Source organism: Colossoma macropomum, unplaced genomic scaffold (assembly GCF_904425465.1).
Source record: "Colossoma macropomum unplaced genomic scaffold, Colossoma_macropomum, whole genome shotgun sequence".
Lineage (NCBI taxonomy): Eukaryota > Metazoa > Chordata > Actinopteri > Characiformes > Serrasalmidae > Colossoma > Colossoma macropomum.
Window position 1 is genome coordinate 28,051,541 of NW_023494791.1, and position 17,096 is coordinate 28,068,636.

At 37.4% G+C, this 17,096-nt stretch overlaps 1 protein-coding gene across 2 annotated transcripts; it reads left to right on the plus strand.

Moving 5' to 3' along the window:
- The first annotated feature begins 28 nt into the window (after positions 1-28).
- On the plus strand, positions 29-14,324 carry sirt1 (sirtuin 1). 2 transcript variants are annotated; one of them, XM_036574759.1, is made up of 9 exons: positions 29-502; positions 1,175-1,288; positions 1,506-1,744; positions 2,713-2,865; positions 2,956-3,103; positions 6,324-6,403; positions 7,991-8,174; positions 11,802-12,446; positions 12,953-14,324. In XM_036574759.1, the coding sequence occupies exons 1-9, from the start codon at positions 229-231 to the stop codon at positions 13,237-13,239; spliced, it is 2,124 nt and encodes a 707-aa protein (XP_036430652.1). In that variant the 5' UTR covers positions 29-228; the 3' UTR covers positions 13,240-14,324. The 2 variants fall into 2 exon arrangements, with proteins under 2 accessions (XP_036430652.1, XP_036430651.1); XM_036574758.1 differs by having other exon boundaries at positions 36-562.
- The last annotated feature ends 2,772 nt before the right edge of the window (positions 14,325-17,096 follow it).

Consider the following 17,096-nt stretch of genomic DNA (forward strand, 5'->3'; position numbering starts at 1 on the left):
CACACGATTGTGAAGATTGCGCGGCACTGTTTTGGTTCTTTCATTTTTTCATTGTTAAATTCTGCTATTACTGACGTCATATACTATGCCGACGTACAGATGCTCAACTTGTAGTTGGAAGCAGAAGTCACATGCGCGGTTTAAATATCCACCCAGCTGTGCTTGAAAGGCTTTACGGTGCCTGTACCCATTACATTAGGAAAACGAGGCCTGATCACACAGCTAAAGATGGCGGACGGGGAAAATAAATTGGTTGGAGCAAAAGCCGGTTTTGATGAAACGGAGGAGCCGGTTCTTAAGAAACCACGGATTAGTATTCTTAAAACCTGTACTTCGGATATTATTCAAGATGAGCAAAGACCGGGTGGAGCGGAGTCGGGTGAGAGTTGGGCGGCCGCAGCTTTAACACAGCCCGCGGATGAAGAGCCGGAGGTGGCGGTGGGTGAGGCCACGGTGTTGGAGCCAGGAGAAAACAACAATGGGCCGCAGATCTCCGAGTCCAGTAAACATGCTTCTAATACAGAGCAGACTCCCGTGTCTGCACTTGAAACTGAGTTCTCAGGTAGCCAGCTCACATGCCAAGTTGTTTTTGTATAGCTAGCTGATACATTAGCTGCGTTAGCTTGGAAAGTAGGCTAACTACATAAGCATATGTTAGTTCTGTGATTAAATAGGCTAAGCTAACGTCTGCTAGTTAGCAAGTGAGCTAACAGCGTATAGTGGTAGTTTCTATCCAGCCATAACATAACCTACGCTACTTAAGCTAGCTAACGCTAGCTTATAGCATTTAAGCGTTCTTTATTTGTTTGAAGAAACCTCCCAGCCAACTGTGCCAAATTTATTAAGCATAATTGTCAGTGGTAAATTTAAAGTTATAAGTTACTTTAGCTTGACAACAAATGATAGCCAGCTGCTAACACGGTAACTTATCTCCGGAGAACTGATGACTTACCGTTAACAGACTCAACTGCAGTTTTTGTGCTAAGAAATTCACTGTGCTTCAGTAAGTTTATCGTTGCAGGCACTGTGCAGTGCAGCCGGTGGTTTCTTTGAACTTGAAAATGGTCATAAGTGTAGGGATCGTAACTTAGTAGTTAGCATGCAAAAGGCACAAGAGAAGTAAAACAATGTTTGTCTAGACATAAACACACCGTTGATTCCGGTTTATTTACAGGGGAAATGATCGATGGTGTTCACCCAAATGGGTTTTATTCACCCAGTTTCAACGAAGACGACGACTGCTCCTCTAATGCCAGTTCCAGTGACTGGACTCCTCAGCCTCAGATTGGTATGTTGCCTCTGGTTCACTCACATTTCTGGTTCACCAGAAATGACCATGCAGATCTTGTAATTTAGAGTATTGAATTAGCCAGTCAAGTCATCGACGTGCATCACTTTTTTAAAAAACAAAAAACATTGTTAACCTGCATGTATAGCTGTATGGTAGTGTGTATTATAATTTGGATTTTAGATAGATTAACAAGTCTTATCCTGTGTTTTGTTAGGTTCTTACCGTTTCATTCGGCAACACATAATGAGAGGGACGGACCCAAGGACTATTTTAAAAGACCTACTTCCAGAAACTGTCCTTCCACCTGATCTTGATGACATGACACTATGGCAGATTATTATCAATATTTCGGAGCCTCCGAAGAGAAAGAAACGCAAGGATATTAACACCTTGGAGGATGTCGTGAGACTACTTAATGATGGCAAAAAGATACTTGTCTTAACTGGTGCTGGGGTATGTGCTTCTGTTTTCATCACCACAGCTCTTTGTTTGTTTGTCTATAAGAACCTGTCAGACAGAAATTGATATTTTAATTAGATTTATCATTGTCATATTGGTCACATGCAGAATTTTAAAAAAAAATTCTGGGGTTGGAGTTCAAAGAGTCAGTCATTTCAAACTTGTGACACGGCTGTTGTGCACCCATGCATACTCAGAAGTAGTGTGTGTGGTGGCAGGTCATTCCAATCTTTGATGACCTTTTTTTGTTAACTTGTTTTTGACAATAGATCATATTAAGTTATTTCTTACTGGCATGCATGTTAGGAGTAATGTCAGAGAGTCTCTTTGCTATGTACAGCAACATCTGTGGTTTTGTAAGCTGGGCTTGACCAAAATGAAAATTGTCACTGATATGAATACAGATTTTAAGGAGCTAAAGACTATCTGGCAAAAATTATTAAGTATATGTTATTTTAGTATTACATTGATCAGTATTATTGAATATATTATTTGATATGGTCCAAAATTAAACAAACTATCTTAGTTTAAGTGAACTACTGCAACATATCGCTGCTGTTGGAAGAAAACCTCGTGTCTCTATTTTTGTTGTTTGTCAGTTTTTGATATAATTTGAAAATGCCTACTGTCCTTTACATTGTGGTGTAAATTTCACGATGAATGGACCCAAAGAAATGGCCCAGAATGACTTGGAAAAAAGTCTGGTTCCATTGACTTATGTTAAAAGTAAAGTAGGTTTTTTCTTTCTCCTGTAATGTTATCTTGGAGATACGAGGTTTTCTTCCGACAACAGCGCTATGCACAGTTATTGTTCAGTATGTGTTAGAGCAGCCTATAAAGTAAACCTGTGCAATGCTAAAGTGACCAGTCAGTGGAGTCACTGTGCATACTTTTTATGTCTGGACACACATGGAACAAAAAGGAAATCTTTCATGTGGATATTTTGATTTACTGTCCTCCAGGTGTCTGTTTCTTGTGGAATACCTGACTTCAGATCCAGAGACGGGATTTATGCTCGACTTGCTATAGATTTTCCAGACCTTCCAGATCCTCAAGCAATGTTTGACATTGAGTACTTCAGAAGGGATCCAAGGCCATTTTTTAAATTTGCGAAGGTCTGTATGCTTTTCACTTACTTTTATTTTCCTGTCTTGTTTTTCAGTACATTTCATACCTTTTGTAATTTTTTTTTTTTTCTTTTGTAGGAAATCTACCCAGGACAGTTTCAACCATCGCTTTGCCACAGATTCATTGCACTGCTGGATAAGAAGGAGAAACTTCTGAGGAACTACACTCAGAACATTGATACTCTGGAGCAGGTTGCAGGGGTCCAGAATGTCATTCAGTGTCATGGTATGGTAATTTAATATTGCAATATACTAAGTCTGGCTAAACAAAAAAGCAAAGTAACAGTCTATTTGGGAACACTTAGAAGGTCACTTTAGAACTTCATGAAACATTCGCTGTAAACCTGTATAGTTCATAATTCGTAAATGTCTGTGTAATTTTTTTATAATAAATAAATTAGGCCATAATAAACGTATTAGGTTGTGAGTAAACTTGCTTAGGAATTACACACAGATATTTATGAAGCTTCTGTCAGCCACTACATTTGGTGTTACTTTCATACTTACTATATCCAACACACTTCGATTGTTGTTCTCAAATGACCAGTTAAGTTTGTCTCATTGAAAGATTTAGCTGATGAGCCCCCACAAGTGATTTATCTGTTTGTCTGTTCAACCCACCAACATGGTGAGGACATTTTGATTTTGTTAGTTTGAAATTTGACTTGCATTTTGCATCATGCATAGTTAGACATTTGGCTCTTTGCTAAATCCCTCTCCTCAATACCAATTTTAGCTTAGCACCTGTATCCAATAGTAGCCTAGTGGTGGTCCTACAATAGTCTTTTTGCATTGATGAATGGGGTAGAGGGCTGCTGATAGATGTGCTCATCAGAAATTGTATACTTTAAAAATGCATCTATATGTTTGGAGTACCTGATAAAATTGTCAGGTCCAATGTATGTGACACTGTAATGGTGCAGCTACAATGATACTTTAAATGGGGCCTTATTTAGTAGTTTCTAAAACTAGTCTCCTATTTTTTCTGCAATAGTTTTATTATTATTATTTTAATTGCATAGCTGCCAGTTCAAAGTCAGTGTTACAGGATGATAATACTGTGATAATAAACATTTTGTCTTCAACCAGTAGTTGTGTTAACCTCAATATTTCATTTGGCGTAAGTATGTATACATACACTGCCTGGCCAAAAAAAAAGATTGCACACACTAATATTTCGTTGGACCGCCTTTAGCTTTGATTACGGCATGCATTCGCTGTGGCATTCTGTCCAGAGTTGCATTAATTTTTCCCCAAGATCTTGTATTGATGATGGGAGATTTGGACCACTGTCTTCTCCAGCACATCCCAAAGATTCTCAATGGGGTTCAGGTCTGGACTCTGTGGTGGCCAATCCATGTGTGAAAATGATGTCTCGTGCTCCCTGAACCACTCTTTCACAATTTGAGCCCGATGAATCCTGGTATTGTCATCTTGTAATATGCCCGTGCCATCAGGGAAGAAAACATCCATTGATAGAATAACCTGGTCGTTCAGTATATTCAGGTAGTCAGCTGACCTCATTCTTTGGGCACATAACGTTGCTGAACCTAGACCTGACCAACTGCAGCAACCCCAGATCATAGCACTGCCCCCACAGGCTTGTACGGTAGGCACTAGGCATGATGGGTGCATCACTTCAGCCGCCTCTCTTCTTACCCTGATGCGCCCATCACTCTGGAACAAGGTAAATCTGAACTCATCAGACCACATGACCTTCTTCCATTGCTCCAGAGTCCAATCGTTTTGCCGGTTAGCCTCACTGATAAGTGGTTTTCTTAAGGCTACACAGCTGTTTAGTCCCAATCCCTTGAGTTACCTTTGCATTGTGCGTGTGGAAATGCTCTTACTTTCACTATTAAACATATCCCTGATTCTACTGTTGTTTTTCTACGATTTGATTTCACCAAACGTTTAAGTGATCGCCGATCACAATCATTCAAGATTTTTTTTCAGACCACATTCCTTCCTCGAAGATGATGTTTCCCCACTGTCCTTTCACTTTTTAATAATGCGTTGGACAGTTCTTAACCCGATTTTAGTAGTTTCAGCAATCTCCTTAGATGTTTTTTTCTGCTTGATGCATGCCAATAATTTGACCCTTCTGAAACAGATTAACATCTTTTCCACAACCACAGGATGTGTCTTTCTTGTTGTTTAACAAATGAGAAGCTACTCACTGCATCAGTTAGGGTTAAATAACTTGTTGCCAGCTGAAACATAATCACCCAAGCAGTAATTATCCAATGGGAGGCTCTTACCTATTTGCTTAGTTAAATCCAGGTGGTGACCTTTTTTTTGGCCAGGCAGTGTATATGAAGAACTTTGTTATATGAGTGTCTTAAGTGGGCAGAGTCCAAATGAAGCGAGATGAAAGCAAGTCAAGACTAAAACCCCCCAAAAAATGAGTCCTCTTAAAAGACCCTTCCTTACTTAGTCTTTTTAGTCTTAGTCTCTAGTGCAAATTACTGAAAAAAAAATAAGGAAACATTTTCTCTATGCAAAACAAAACTGTGTACAAAAATAACTCAATCAAATTCAGTTTATAATAAAATATCTTACTTTGTACCTACAAACACAAATGTGTTGTGGATTTTCTGAAGTCATTCTGAAGCGTTTAAATGAGCAAAATTGACTCTTTCAATCAGTAATGCCATCTGATATCAAGAACCCTTTCTAACCTTTTATTTGCTTGGATAATCTGCTCTTTGTTTTTAAAGAGAGTTCAGTCAGAGAGTACAAGACAAGTCCCATACGACAAAAAGACCAGATTTGAGAACTACAGCCCTGTTTGAATGTAATACGTATACTGTGACAAAAAGCTGATCAGATATACAGAAAATGTGCAGTATTTTACTGCCAGGTTCATTGCCATCCAATCAGTTTTTCAAAACATGCTTCTCAAACTGTCCTTCCTATCAAACAGTCCAGCTGTCCTATGCAACATAACTAACCAATTTAACTCTGATTGGCACACAAACTACAAACACTGTGAGCTGGCTAAATAGGTGCAAAACATAATCATAGTAATGCAAGGCTGTCAAATTCAGTAAAATGCCATTTACAGGGTAAGGGCTACTGTATGAAGAAATGTTTGATACAGCTGTTGCTACTGAGGAAGCTATATCCTGACAAATTCAACTAGATACCTCTGCAACAGAATGCTTGAAATTACTTCAGATTTAACAGCATAAATAACAGCAAATAATCAAGGCTGTTTGTTGAGGGATATCGAACGTTAAACACATCTGTCTGTAAGACCGGACTGGAGTACTACAGCCCTGTATGAATGTATTTCACGTATTGTGACAAAAACTGACGAGATACCTATATAAGCATTCATAAATGCAAGTGTGTGTGTGTGTGTGTATATATATATATATGTGTATATATATATATATATATATATATATATATATATATATAATTTTCTTTTTCTTTTGAAGGTTCCTTTGCAACAGCATCCTGCCTTGTCTGTAAGCACAAAGTTGACTGTGAGGCCATAAGGGAAGATATATTCAAACAGGTATAACTAATACTTCTACGTAATAACATACTATATTTAATTTGAATGTAATTAATTTTGCTACAGTGTATAATTCAACAGATTTGTTTCATGAATGTCTCAAGTGTATTGCAGTTATACTGGAGAGGGCTTCTCCACTCCACCATTTCTACCGCTTACTACAATGTGTGCTTGTCAACATTCCTTTCATGCCAGCCCAAATTAGAATAAAGAATTTTCTCCAGTCAGTGACTGAGTTAAAAAATAGTTTTTCTAGTTTTTTAATTATATTCTTGTAACTGAATTGCTAGAACCTGAAATTAGAACCACTGGAAGAGAACCTGATAAGTTAACAAAATATGCCATTTCAGCATGAAATAGCATAATTGCATTCAAGAGACCATGTGATCATTAGTTTTATGAGTTCCATGAAAACTAAAGCAGTCAAGCAGGAAACACAAATCTTGTTCAGATTAAAAATTTGTTTTTTGTATGCATTAACATTGGAGGGCTTGAGCTCATTACTTGATGACTGTTCATGATTTTTGTCTGCTCTCCATCAAAGCGTTCTCATCTGAATGATTGGTGATATATGGAATAAGATTAGATGATGGGAACAAGACCATCTTGCTTTAGAAGATCAACTGATGAGCAGCTGGTAGTGTGCTATAAAAATGTTGAAGTTATTATAGTCACACAGTTATGTCAGTTAGATGTGCAAAGGTGTTACCTTGCAATTTGCCATGGTTTTCTTGCACTGTTTTTATTGATCTGCTCTGAGAAAACAGACCTTCTTTCCAATTTGACAGTAGGTCAAAGACAGGTGGGGGCAGATGAGCAATATCTTGAATCAGCCAGCAAAGAGAAAAGAACCAAGAGCAAGTGAAGTATAAGCTACTAGCTAGTAAATATAAAGAGTATGAAAAAAGCTGAAAAACTAACCTGCAACACTAAGGAAAAGAAAATTACAATAAACCTAACCGAACTACACTCACAATAAACAGGCAAACAAATCAGACCAAAAGGGCAAATCAGAGCAGCAATTGTTAGGAGTAAAATAATCTTAAATTCTTGTAAAACCCACAGTCCAACCATACCATTCCAAGAAATGGTCTCGAGCGTCAAGTCAAGTCAAGTCAGCTTTATTGTCAATACTACAGTATGTACAAGACATACAGAGTGTTGAAATTGCGTTACTCTCAGACCCCAGTTTCATTTGGTTCGGGCCAAAGGGAACTCCACAATAACCTCTGCATTAGCAGCAACAGGTCAACCTTATTTTTGCATGACTTGCTTCTCCAAATTAGGGCCAGTCATGCTTTGCAAGATTCAGGCTGGCTTTATACAGTGAAACTTCCTTCCAAATAGTTTCATGTTGTGTAAAAACATAACTTCCATGCAAATTGACATTGACATAAAGCAATTCAAAAACAAAGTTGCACACAACACGTGATTATTCCACTAGTTAACTTAAAAAGCCGCTCATACTTTTCAGTACACTGTATAAACTTGTCACTCCTTGTGGTGTTATTTACATATTTGCAGCATTTTTGTAGCCTTCATATTTGTCCTTCAGGTTAGGCTTTAACAGGTTTTATTCTTTTGCAGGTTGTTCCCCATTGCCCAAAGTGTCCTGACATCCCTTTTGCTATTATGAAACCAGACATTGTCTTCTTTGGAGAAAATCTTCCAGAATTGTTTCACAGAGCAATGAAACAAGACAAGGATGAAGTAGATCTCCTTATTGTCATCGGATCCTCTCTGAAAGTGCGACCGGTTGCTCTCATCCCAAGTATGTGTCCGCTTGTAATGATTCACTCTCATTTAATTTGGTGTTCTCAAATTTAATGGGACTCTCACCTTATACTAAAGTACCCTACAAACTGTATGGTAAATATTACAAAATATATAGTAAATAACACATTAACCAGGTTACTTGGTTGGAAGGCAGGGGAATGAGAATTTAATTCACTTTCTTTACACACTTTCAGCCCACCTCAGTGTTCTCATGTAGAGATTTCCTAAATAAAACTTTTTTTCATAAATTACTTCATTTCAAAAATGGTCTTTAGTGTTCAAACTTAGTGTCAGAAAGTCCTCTTGTGCCATAGTCACTTTACCAGTAAAAGGGCTGTCACCTCGATTGCCAATATTAAAAATGTCTCCAAGACTTGTGACTTGATCATTAACCAAGTTAGATTGGAAAAATGTCTAATAGCCTAAAATATAATTCAAGTGGAGTTTAAGAAAACCCAACTGCTCTACCTCACCAGGACTGTGTAGACATTTCCGGCTGCACATTGTTTGGCAGTAGCTTAGCCATGGCAGCAGGCATTTTGGCTTTTTTAAGCTTTTGTTTTCTTGCACAGTATGGGCATTGAATATGTGAAATACCTAATTCAGAGACAAAAATTACAGTAACCTAGGAGTAACTGCAGTAAGGGTGGTAAATGTTAATGGATATTGCAAGTAGGAGTTTGGCAAACACTTCATGTAAACACTGATAGCATTTGCAAAATTATAGTAATTTTGTAACATTTTTTTGATAAGCTAAATTATACTAGTAAACAATTTATGTGTAGAAAACTATACATAAAGAGCTAGCTTGACACTTTACTTACATGCTCTGCCCAGCATCATCTCCAACAAGCAGTGACACTAGTAAGAGAACAGTTGTATCAACAAGTGGCTTTCCGAAGCCCAGCGTCACCACAATAAGCCACAAGAGGCCATTCATTACAGTGTATTGCCATGGTTAAGAGACATCAATCGTGATGCTAGCTTGCTCACTCCTGGTGGTTGCTCAGATACAACTAAAGTTCAATTGGTCTTTGTTATTCTTCAGTATAACTTGATTTAACTAAAAAGACCTTGATTTTTGTGGGATAGGGTTGTGGCAAGGGAGAGCTTACAGAAAGTTTGCCCTAATTCTGATAGGTACAAGGAAAGGCTTGATGCATAGACAGAACTTAACACCACATTGGTGGTGTGGGTTGACAAGCAGCAATAAAAATGCTCATGATGAAATCTGTACCACAGGTTGAAAGGTAGTAGTAATAGAGTGGGTGGTGTACCGTTAGGATTTTTTTTTACTAAAGCTATGGGTTTCCCATAGTACTGACACTAGCTCTGCCTGCAGTGCACATTTGTCACTCGGTTGCATCACACAGCAGTGGTTCTTCCAGCCTATTGCTTGAACAAAGCTGAGAAAGCCGTGGCTCAGCTGCTACTACTGACAGTTTGAATGACTAATATTTACTGAACTCCGGCAGAGTCTTGATACATAGAAATGTATGCATAAGTGTATGAGATAAATGACTTGAAAAATTCTGATCTGAAACATTCAGCTCTGGTTTGGCCTAGCCAGAAAAGCTGCTTCATGTTTACATGTACAGACCACATGTTTATTTATATATTTTTCAGTTCTATTTTAACTATTTTGTGCAATAAAAATATTTTGCATTTACTTTAGTTGTTAAATATGGTTCTTATTACCAATTCTCTAATATTAAATACCAAAGATACATAAATCAACAAAAAATGATTAGTCTTAAGCATCTAAAATGTTTATATATTCCAACAAGTACAAAAAAAATCATTCAAGCTTGTTATGGTTAATTGTTGACAAGGAACACAGCTTTTACCAAAATAAAATGTTAAAAAGTGGAACTGTATAAAGCTAGATGGTTAAATAGAGTTAGTATCTGTATCGGTAATCTGTATCAGCCAACACTCCAGGATCAGGCGTCCATATCTGTATCAGAAAGGAAAAAGTGGGATCGGTGCATTCGTACACATAGAAGTTGCACATAAATGAACAGTGATTTGAGTGCAATTGATTAATCACTGTCAGCTACATTTTAGTTTGTTTACGTAGTTGTTTGCATATTAGTTGCAAGCAAACACACAAATTCACCCTCATGTACATATAATTTATATGAAACACATTCTTATTTATGCAGGTGTACATGTATATGCATGTAATCTATGTGAGAAACTTTCAAATTTATGAAGGTGTGAGGCAATAAAAGTAAAACATTGAGCGGCTCACGGTGGCTCATAATCTATTATTATAATTATTATTAGATCATTATTATAACTGATCATATTGATAATTATTTTGACTACATGCAAAATAAAGCATTTTCAGGTTGTTCTCAAATGTACATGCACATCAACCAGACATGAATTTGATCCTATAGATCAAAGTCAGAGTAACTGACCAATCATGAAACAATCTGTTAAAGTTGCTCGCACCCATTTTATGCCACATAATTGAATTAAAAATAAAGTAAATGAATAAAGGCCATTGTGACTGTTTGGAGTTTTCCAAATGAGCCGTCTGTTCCAGCTTTGTTTGGTGTAATGTAACTAAAATCTAGCTGTGTAGTTTCCTCATTTCAGTATATAGCTCAAGCTCAGAAACAACAAATGCATTTTTTCACAGTGCTTATCTCAGTGAAGGTAACCAGTAATTCTGGGGGACTTGCCAAAGAAAAGCCCTGTAGTCATCACCTTCCTACTGTAAGAAAATATATTACAGATGTGTATTTCGATCCTAAACCTGGCTGCGCTAAACATTTTAATGGTAATGCTTATTATGAAGCCCTTCATGAGCTGAGAGATTGGGGATGTAGCACATAGGCCCTTCAGGACTCATGAACGCTTAAGCAAAATGGGGTGTGATGCGTGGGGAAAATACAAAAATGTGCAGAGCATGAGGTCCCTGTGACTGCGTACCCTTTTCTTTTACATGGCCTTGAATTTGATACCTAAGCCAATACACATGGCCTTAAATTACAAACCAACTGAGTATGAGCTGGATACATAGAATCACCACTGTGGAATCAGCCTGCCTTCTTGAGGTGCACAGCCCATTTCGTCATAGGGAATGCAAAGCAGTGTAACGTAAAAACAATGTTTAAACAGGAATTAGTGAGGTTGGTAAATATCTTGCACATTCACCATTACACATTAGCCGTCCTATTTCTTTTGAACGGTCAGTAACAGAATGAGTGCAACTTAGTGTCCAATCTAGAGCTGCATGATTTGGTTATTGTGTCTATTTTCAGTATTTGGTGTAAAATGCATAGACTGTATGTATGAATCAGGTTACTGTCACAACAAACTTGTATCATCATAAGGAGCTTTTTAAGAAATTAAATGCACATTTCTTAATTTTTGTAGGCCTATATTGAAAATAAAAATACACTGTCTACTGTCTAAAATGCAAATACTACATTGTCACTGTGATGTACAACAGCTTTATAGAACATCACATTTTATGTCTGTATCAGGCAGCCCTACTCCAGTCACTGAATTGCATCATATATTATTTACTAGTGATTTAGACAACAGTACAGGCTATGCTGTGTATTATGGTTTGAGTAAATATTAATGCATATTTGCTTCTTCTAAGGTTCTCTTCCCCATGAAGTGCCTCAAGTTTTAATCAACCGTGAGCCACTGCCCCACTTGAACTTTGATGTTGAGTTGCTGGGAGACTGTGACGTTATTGTCAATGAACTATGCCATAGACTGGGTGGGGACTTCAAACAGCTTTGCTACAACTCCTCACCACTTAATGAGATCACAGAGAAACCTCCTCCTTTGACATCTTCTCTGCTCGAACAGTCACAGACTGAAATCCAGTCATTTGAGGTTGAACACACAGAAAAACATGAGATGGTCACAGAGACACCAGAGAAGGTCACAGTTGTAGACTCTTGTTCAAAAACACAGTTGATGAAGGAATGCAAAGATGGGGGAATTAATGCATCACCTTCTCCAGCCAAGGAAGCAACACCCTACTCAGAGCACGAAAACAAGAAAATTAGTTTCAAAGGAACAAGCCCTTGTCCAGAGAGCTCAGATGCCTACCAGAATTCACCAACAGAAACAAATGATGCTACTCTAAATGCACACTACCAAAAGGAGGAGATAACAGAGAGATTGGAGACACAAACTGAAGAGGATGCAAAGCACAGAAGTCATAATGTTAAAGTCCGTAAACAATGCAGGTTGAGCCAAATTCTCAGAAGTCCAATCAGTAAACGTCTTGAAGGTGAGATTAATACTTACTCCATTATGATATATATGACGATATATTACAGCAGGGTTTCTGATTGATGTCTGAACAATGGTATCAAGCTTTGTTCTGTGTAAATGTAAGCATGTAATGTACTACAGTATGTGACTCTTGTGACAGAGATGCATTTTGACAACCCATTAGTCTAACAATGGGGTTAATATACATAAATATTAAAATTATTCATTATTGACACCAGATAGCAAAACAATAATTCACCAAGAGCAATATGAATAAACATTTGACACATTAATATCGATTAGTATATAAAAAAAGGAAAGCCTGTCATTGGACGGAGGTTTTTAGATTAACCAGTATGACTACTGTCAGGAGCCTATAAGAGTAACAAATGAGAAATAGAAATATGAAGACCAGTCACTGTTACTGACTACTTAGTGTTATCGTCACTGTTATTGTCACTGACCTACGGTTAGAGGCCAGTCAGAATAACTGATGCTTATAATGTGTGTTCTGTTTTGCAGCTTGCCAGTACTTATTTCAAACACCAAATCGCTACATCTTCCATGGGGCTGAGGTGTATTCCTGCTCAGAAGATGAGACTTCCAGCTCTTGTGACAGTGAGGGTTCCTGCTGTAGTGGGGATGTTTTGGAGGAAGAGGAGAGTGATGCTGAGGAGGAATGTGCACCAGCACAGGATCCAAGAGATGGAGAGGATATTGTTAGAGAGACAGTATGTGAAAATAAATGCACATCCAGCCTTCACACAGACAGTATGACACTGAATCTACACACAACTACAGACTCTTAAGATACAGTTGTCTTCTAAACTTGTATTTCTCTATAAGCACTGTGTATATTTAATGTGCTCATTTCTGTCTTAGACTGTATATTTTTGTACTCCCATCCCTCCCTTGTACTTTTACAGTGTTCTCCAAAATGTTTGGGACAGCAAAGTTTAAAAATGGCTATTTTTACTGTATATTCAAGCAGTTTCAATTAAAGACTTAAAGACAAATTTGAGAGATAGTAAGGAATGTTACCTGTTATTTCTGGCCATATGTGCTTTATTGTTTAGTTGCAGTGTTTGTGTTTATTTACACCTTTTGATGAGCATATTTCTGGTTGCAAATCCCCTGAAAAGAACCAAATTAGGTCTGCAGCTCAGACATCAGCATGCTTCTGCTTTTGATGTCTGTCTAGAAAGTTTACATAAACTGAAGTAAAAAAACTACCAGAACTTGATATCTAATTTGGACAAAGCAATATCAGCTATTTGGAATTAACAAAAAGTGCTGATTTGCATAACAGTTAGCAACAACCAGGCCAGCTGAGGTGAGAACAGAACATAGAACATTACCAGAGCTGTAAAGAAAACCTTGAACAAGCCTTTTGAGAATGTTTTATAGATATAATGGATAAGTCTATAAATACAAGAAGGTTCAAATATGGAGAAAGGAAAAATAGACAGTGCAAACAAACTACCTCATTTGTGAAATGCTAGAACTGATCTTAAATCTATTGGAGGGCACTGTATGTCAGTCTTCTGTTGCTTTTGTTGGCTCTTTAAAATCAGTTCATTTGTTGTCATCTCTATGTTCTGTGTATTTCTGTTCTTAAATGTTCATTAGAAGTTTAATTCCAATGAATGTTTCAACCTGACGAGACGACTAACTGAGATCGGCCTTTAACGATATTGTTCAAAAAGGGGGTTTTGTTTTTGTTTTCTAGACCAAAGAGCATTTTCCACATTTATAAAGTATTTTGAGTCAATTTTTTTATAAACGTTTGTTGTTGGAATGGTAGACCAAGTTCCCAACCTGAGCATCAAATTGTGGCATGTTTTGGTAATGTGGCAGCTAAGTGTTTTGTAAGAAGTAAATTTGATATGGTGGACATTGTTGTGGATGAGAATTTCTACACTCTACCCAGCAGTTTTAATTTAAATGACAACTAGACTTGCTTTCATTCAGAATTCTAACAAAAAGATTCACTTCAGCAGCCATACATCCATAAACATCATACATTTTTAAATTTATCCAAGCCTTAATTATCACATACTTCACTAATTTGATACATGACAATAGAAAACAATTGTAGGCTGAACATCAAAAAGGGAAAATCACAGCTTTTTCTTTTCAAACTTCTAAAAATCCTGTGAAAGTAGCCTCTAGTGGACCTGAATGCTCATTAGATCTTAGTTTGTTTTAGCTGTACTTTTTGACAGTTGTTAACAAAAGTATCATGTTACCAGTAACTCCTGTTGGCTTTTTTGAAAGAAATGCTTCAGGTTAGATTCATCAAAAGGCCAGGATGTGGCTGTGGTGGCAATAAGGAAACTCCACTGATTTTTCAAAATTTCTGCATAATTAATTAATTTATTAAAATTTAAACAAAGTAATTCAGTGTGGCTTGATGTGAAACTTACTAAGTCAGAATTGTTCACAGTGGTGGTGAGAGGAACCACACATCTGAAGCATTTAAAATTGGTTACAGTTATGTTGCTTTACATCTGAGACATTTTTGTCTCAGATGTAAGTACAATTGCTTAGAGAAATGTTTTTGGCCTAAACAGTGTTATTTAAAACTATTTAATGGTCAAGAGGTGTTGTGGACAGGGCGTTTTAAGGCAAAATAGTCCCCTGAATTACTTTGTTTATATCTCAACAGTTAACTTGGAATTAAAAATCGATGACATTCCCCACAACTTTAAAGAAATAGTCAATACACCCACATGAATGACCATCACACACCATACTGAAGGTCACACTGAACCCATGGTTTGCCTGGGAATTGTGGCTTTGGCCTCAGAAGTTCCAAGATAAGTAGAAGTAGTAAGTAGCTTGATTCAAATTTAAATGAATCAGTTTCCAGGAGCCAGTGGTGCATGAACAAATTGATCCGGTTGAATCAGATGCTCTTTTTTTGAAAATTTGTTTTGAGCAGCACTGTTGTATACTGGAAACGCATAGTGGCCATTTTAATGTACCTAAGACTTGTCAATTTATTAGTATATATTTAGCACTTGCTCATAGAATTGACAACAGCCAGCCAGTTAAACACACCAAAAAACAAAACAATTCTGCCAGTTTCATAAAGTCACATGGACTCTTTTATCTTGTCTTACTTTTTCTGCCATGTGAATGAATTTTTGGTTATGTAGGCAACATGCAAAAGGACAGCTAGCTTTTGCAACACATGGAGCACAGCATAGTAACTATTTATGTACTTATGTACCACATACTCAGGGTTTTTTTTAGGTTTGTGCTTCTTTAACTTGATTTTTAATTTCTTACATGCATGTAATAATTAAAGATTTGGGCTTCCAAATTTAGTAAACATACGTTGTGTGTAAATACATGTACATACATCCAGTGCATATTTTAAATGGGTAGTTCTGAACCAGTCCATGGAACCCACCGTCCTATACGCTTGTTCCAGGGCTGCATCTAGAAACTTTACTGCTCCCATCCTCCCCCTCCCTTTCTATTGCTCCTCTCGTGCCACAGAAGAATATGGAGTGATCAAGGAGAGGAAAGGAATAGTAGGAAAGGAGAGCATGATCGGAGACTGGGGGAAATGGACAGCTGATTCCTTTAAATGTCATTACATTTGATGTCAACTATTGGCGAAATGAGCCAATCACATTCACCCTAAGCTGCTACACAGAGTCAGCCTATTCACTTTTTCTACTTTTTTCTATTCTTTTCTACTTTCTTTTTTACATCAAGTACTAAATACGCAACACAATTATATAAACTCAACTAAAACATGGAATTTAAAGTATAGCTGGATTGCTTTGCGTCTGTCCATCCTCTCTGGTCGTGTCTGCAGTGATGTCACTCTAAAATCTGGTGTATACTCCGCTTGAAGTGGGTCCTCTGTTATTCGAACATCCAGTAAATTGTGAAATTGGTTCCCGGTCACAGAGGAGAGGAGGAAGATTGGCAGGAAAATGCTGATCCAGCCCAGATCCTATATATATAGTGTGTTTATTTATATGTGCTTGGTGCAGCACTGGAGAAAAGTGTAATGTAAGTAAATATTTCTGCACACTTAAATTATTTACTATTTAGAGATAGGCTATGATCTGAGGGATCTTTATTTCCTTTATTTAGTCATCATATGTTTAGCACATCCAGTGGACTATCGTCAGTATTTGAGCCGCTTCAGGGCTTATGATCTAAGGCCTCCTGAGGCCACTAGCATTTAGAGGCCCCTGGATATCAAGAGGACTTGATAATTACGAGTTGGCTAAGATGTGTTGGGTCAATGAATAGTTGAAACTGAATAGACCAGTGGAACCCCAGAACTAGAGCTGAAAATCACTCATCTACAATACAGTGAACAGGATTGATCAAGGCCACTAGATTTAACTGTGTTCCTGAAGAAGCTTTAACGCACCCAAGTTAACAACTCAAGTCTAATTATACCAATATACCATATTCCGTTGCAGTTATATGTTTTAAGTATATATTAACCCTCTGGGGTCCAGAAACTTGCCCACACATCAAAATCCATGTTCCTATATATGTTTATCCTTGCAATAACACAGTGCAGAAATATGACTCAAACATTTCATGAATTTGTACAATCTTCCCTTTCGATTCCATATTCACATGAGATTGTATGTGACTCACATCCAGGGTTATGAGGCTATAAATAGGG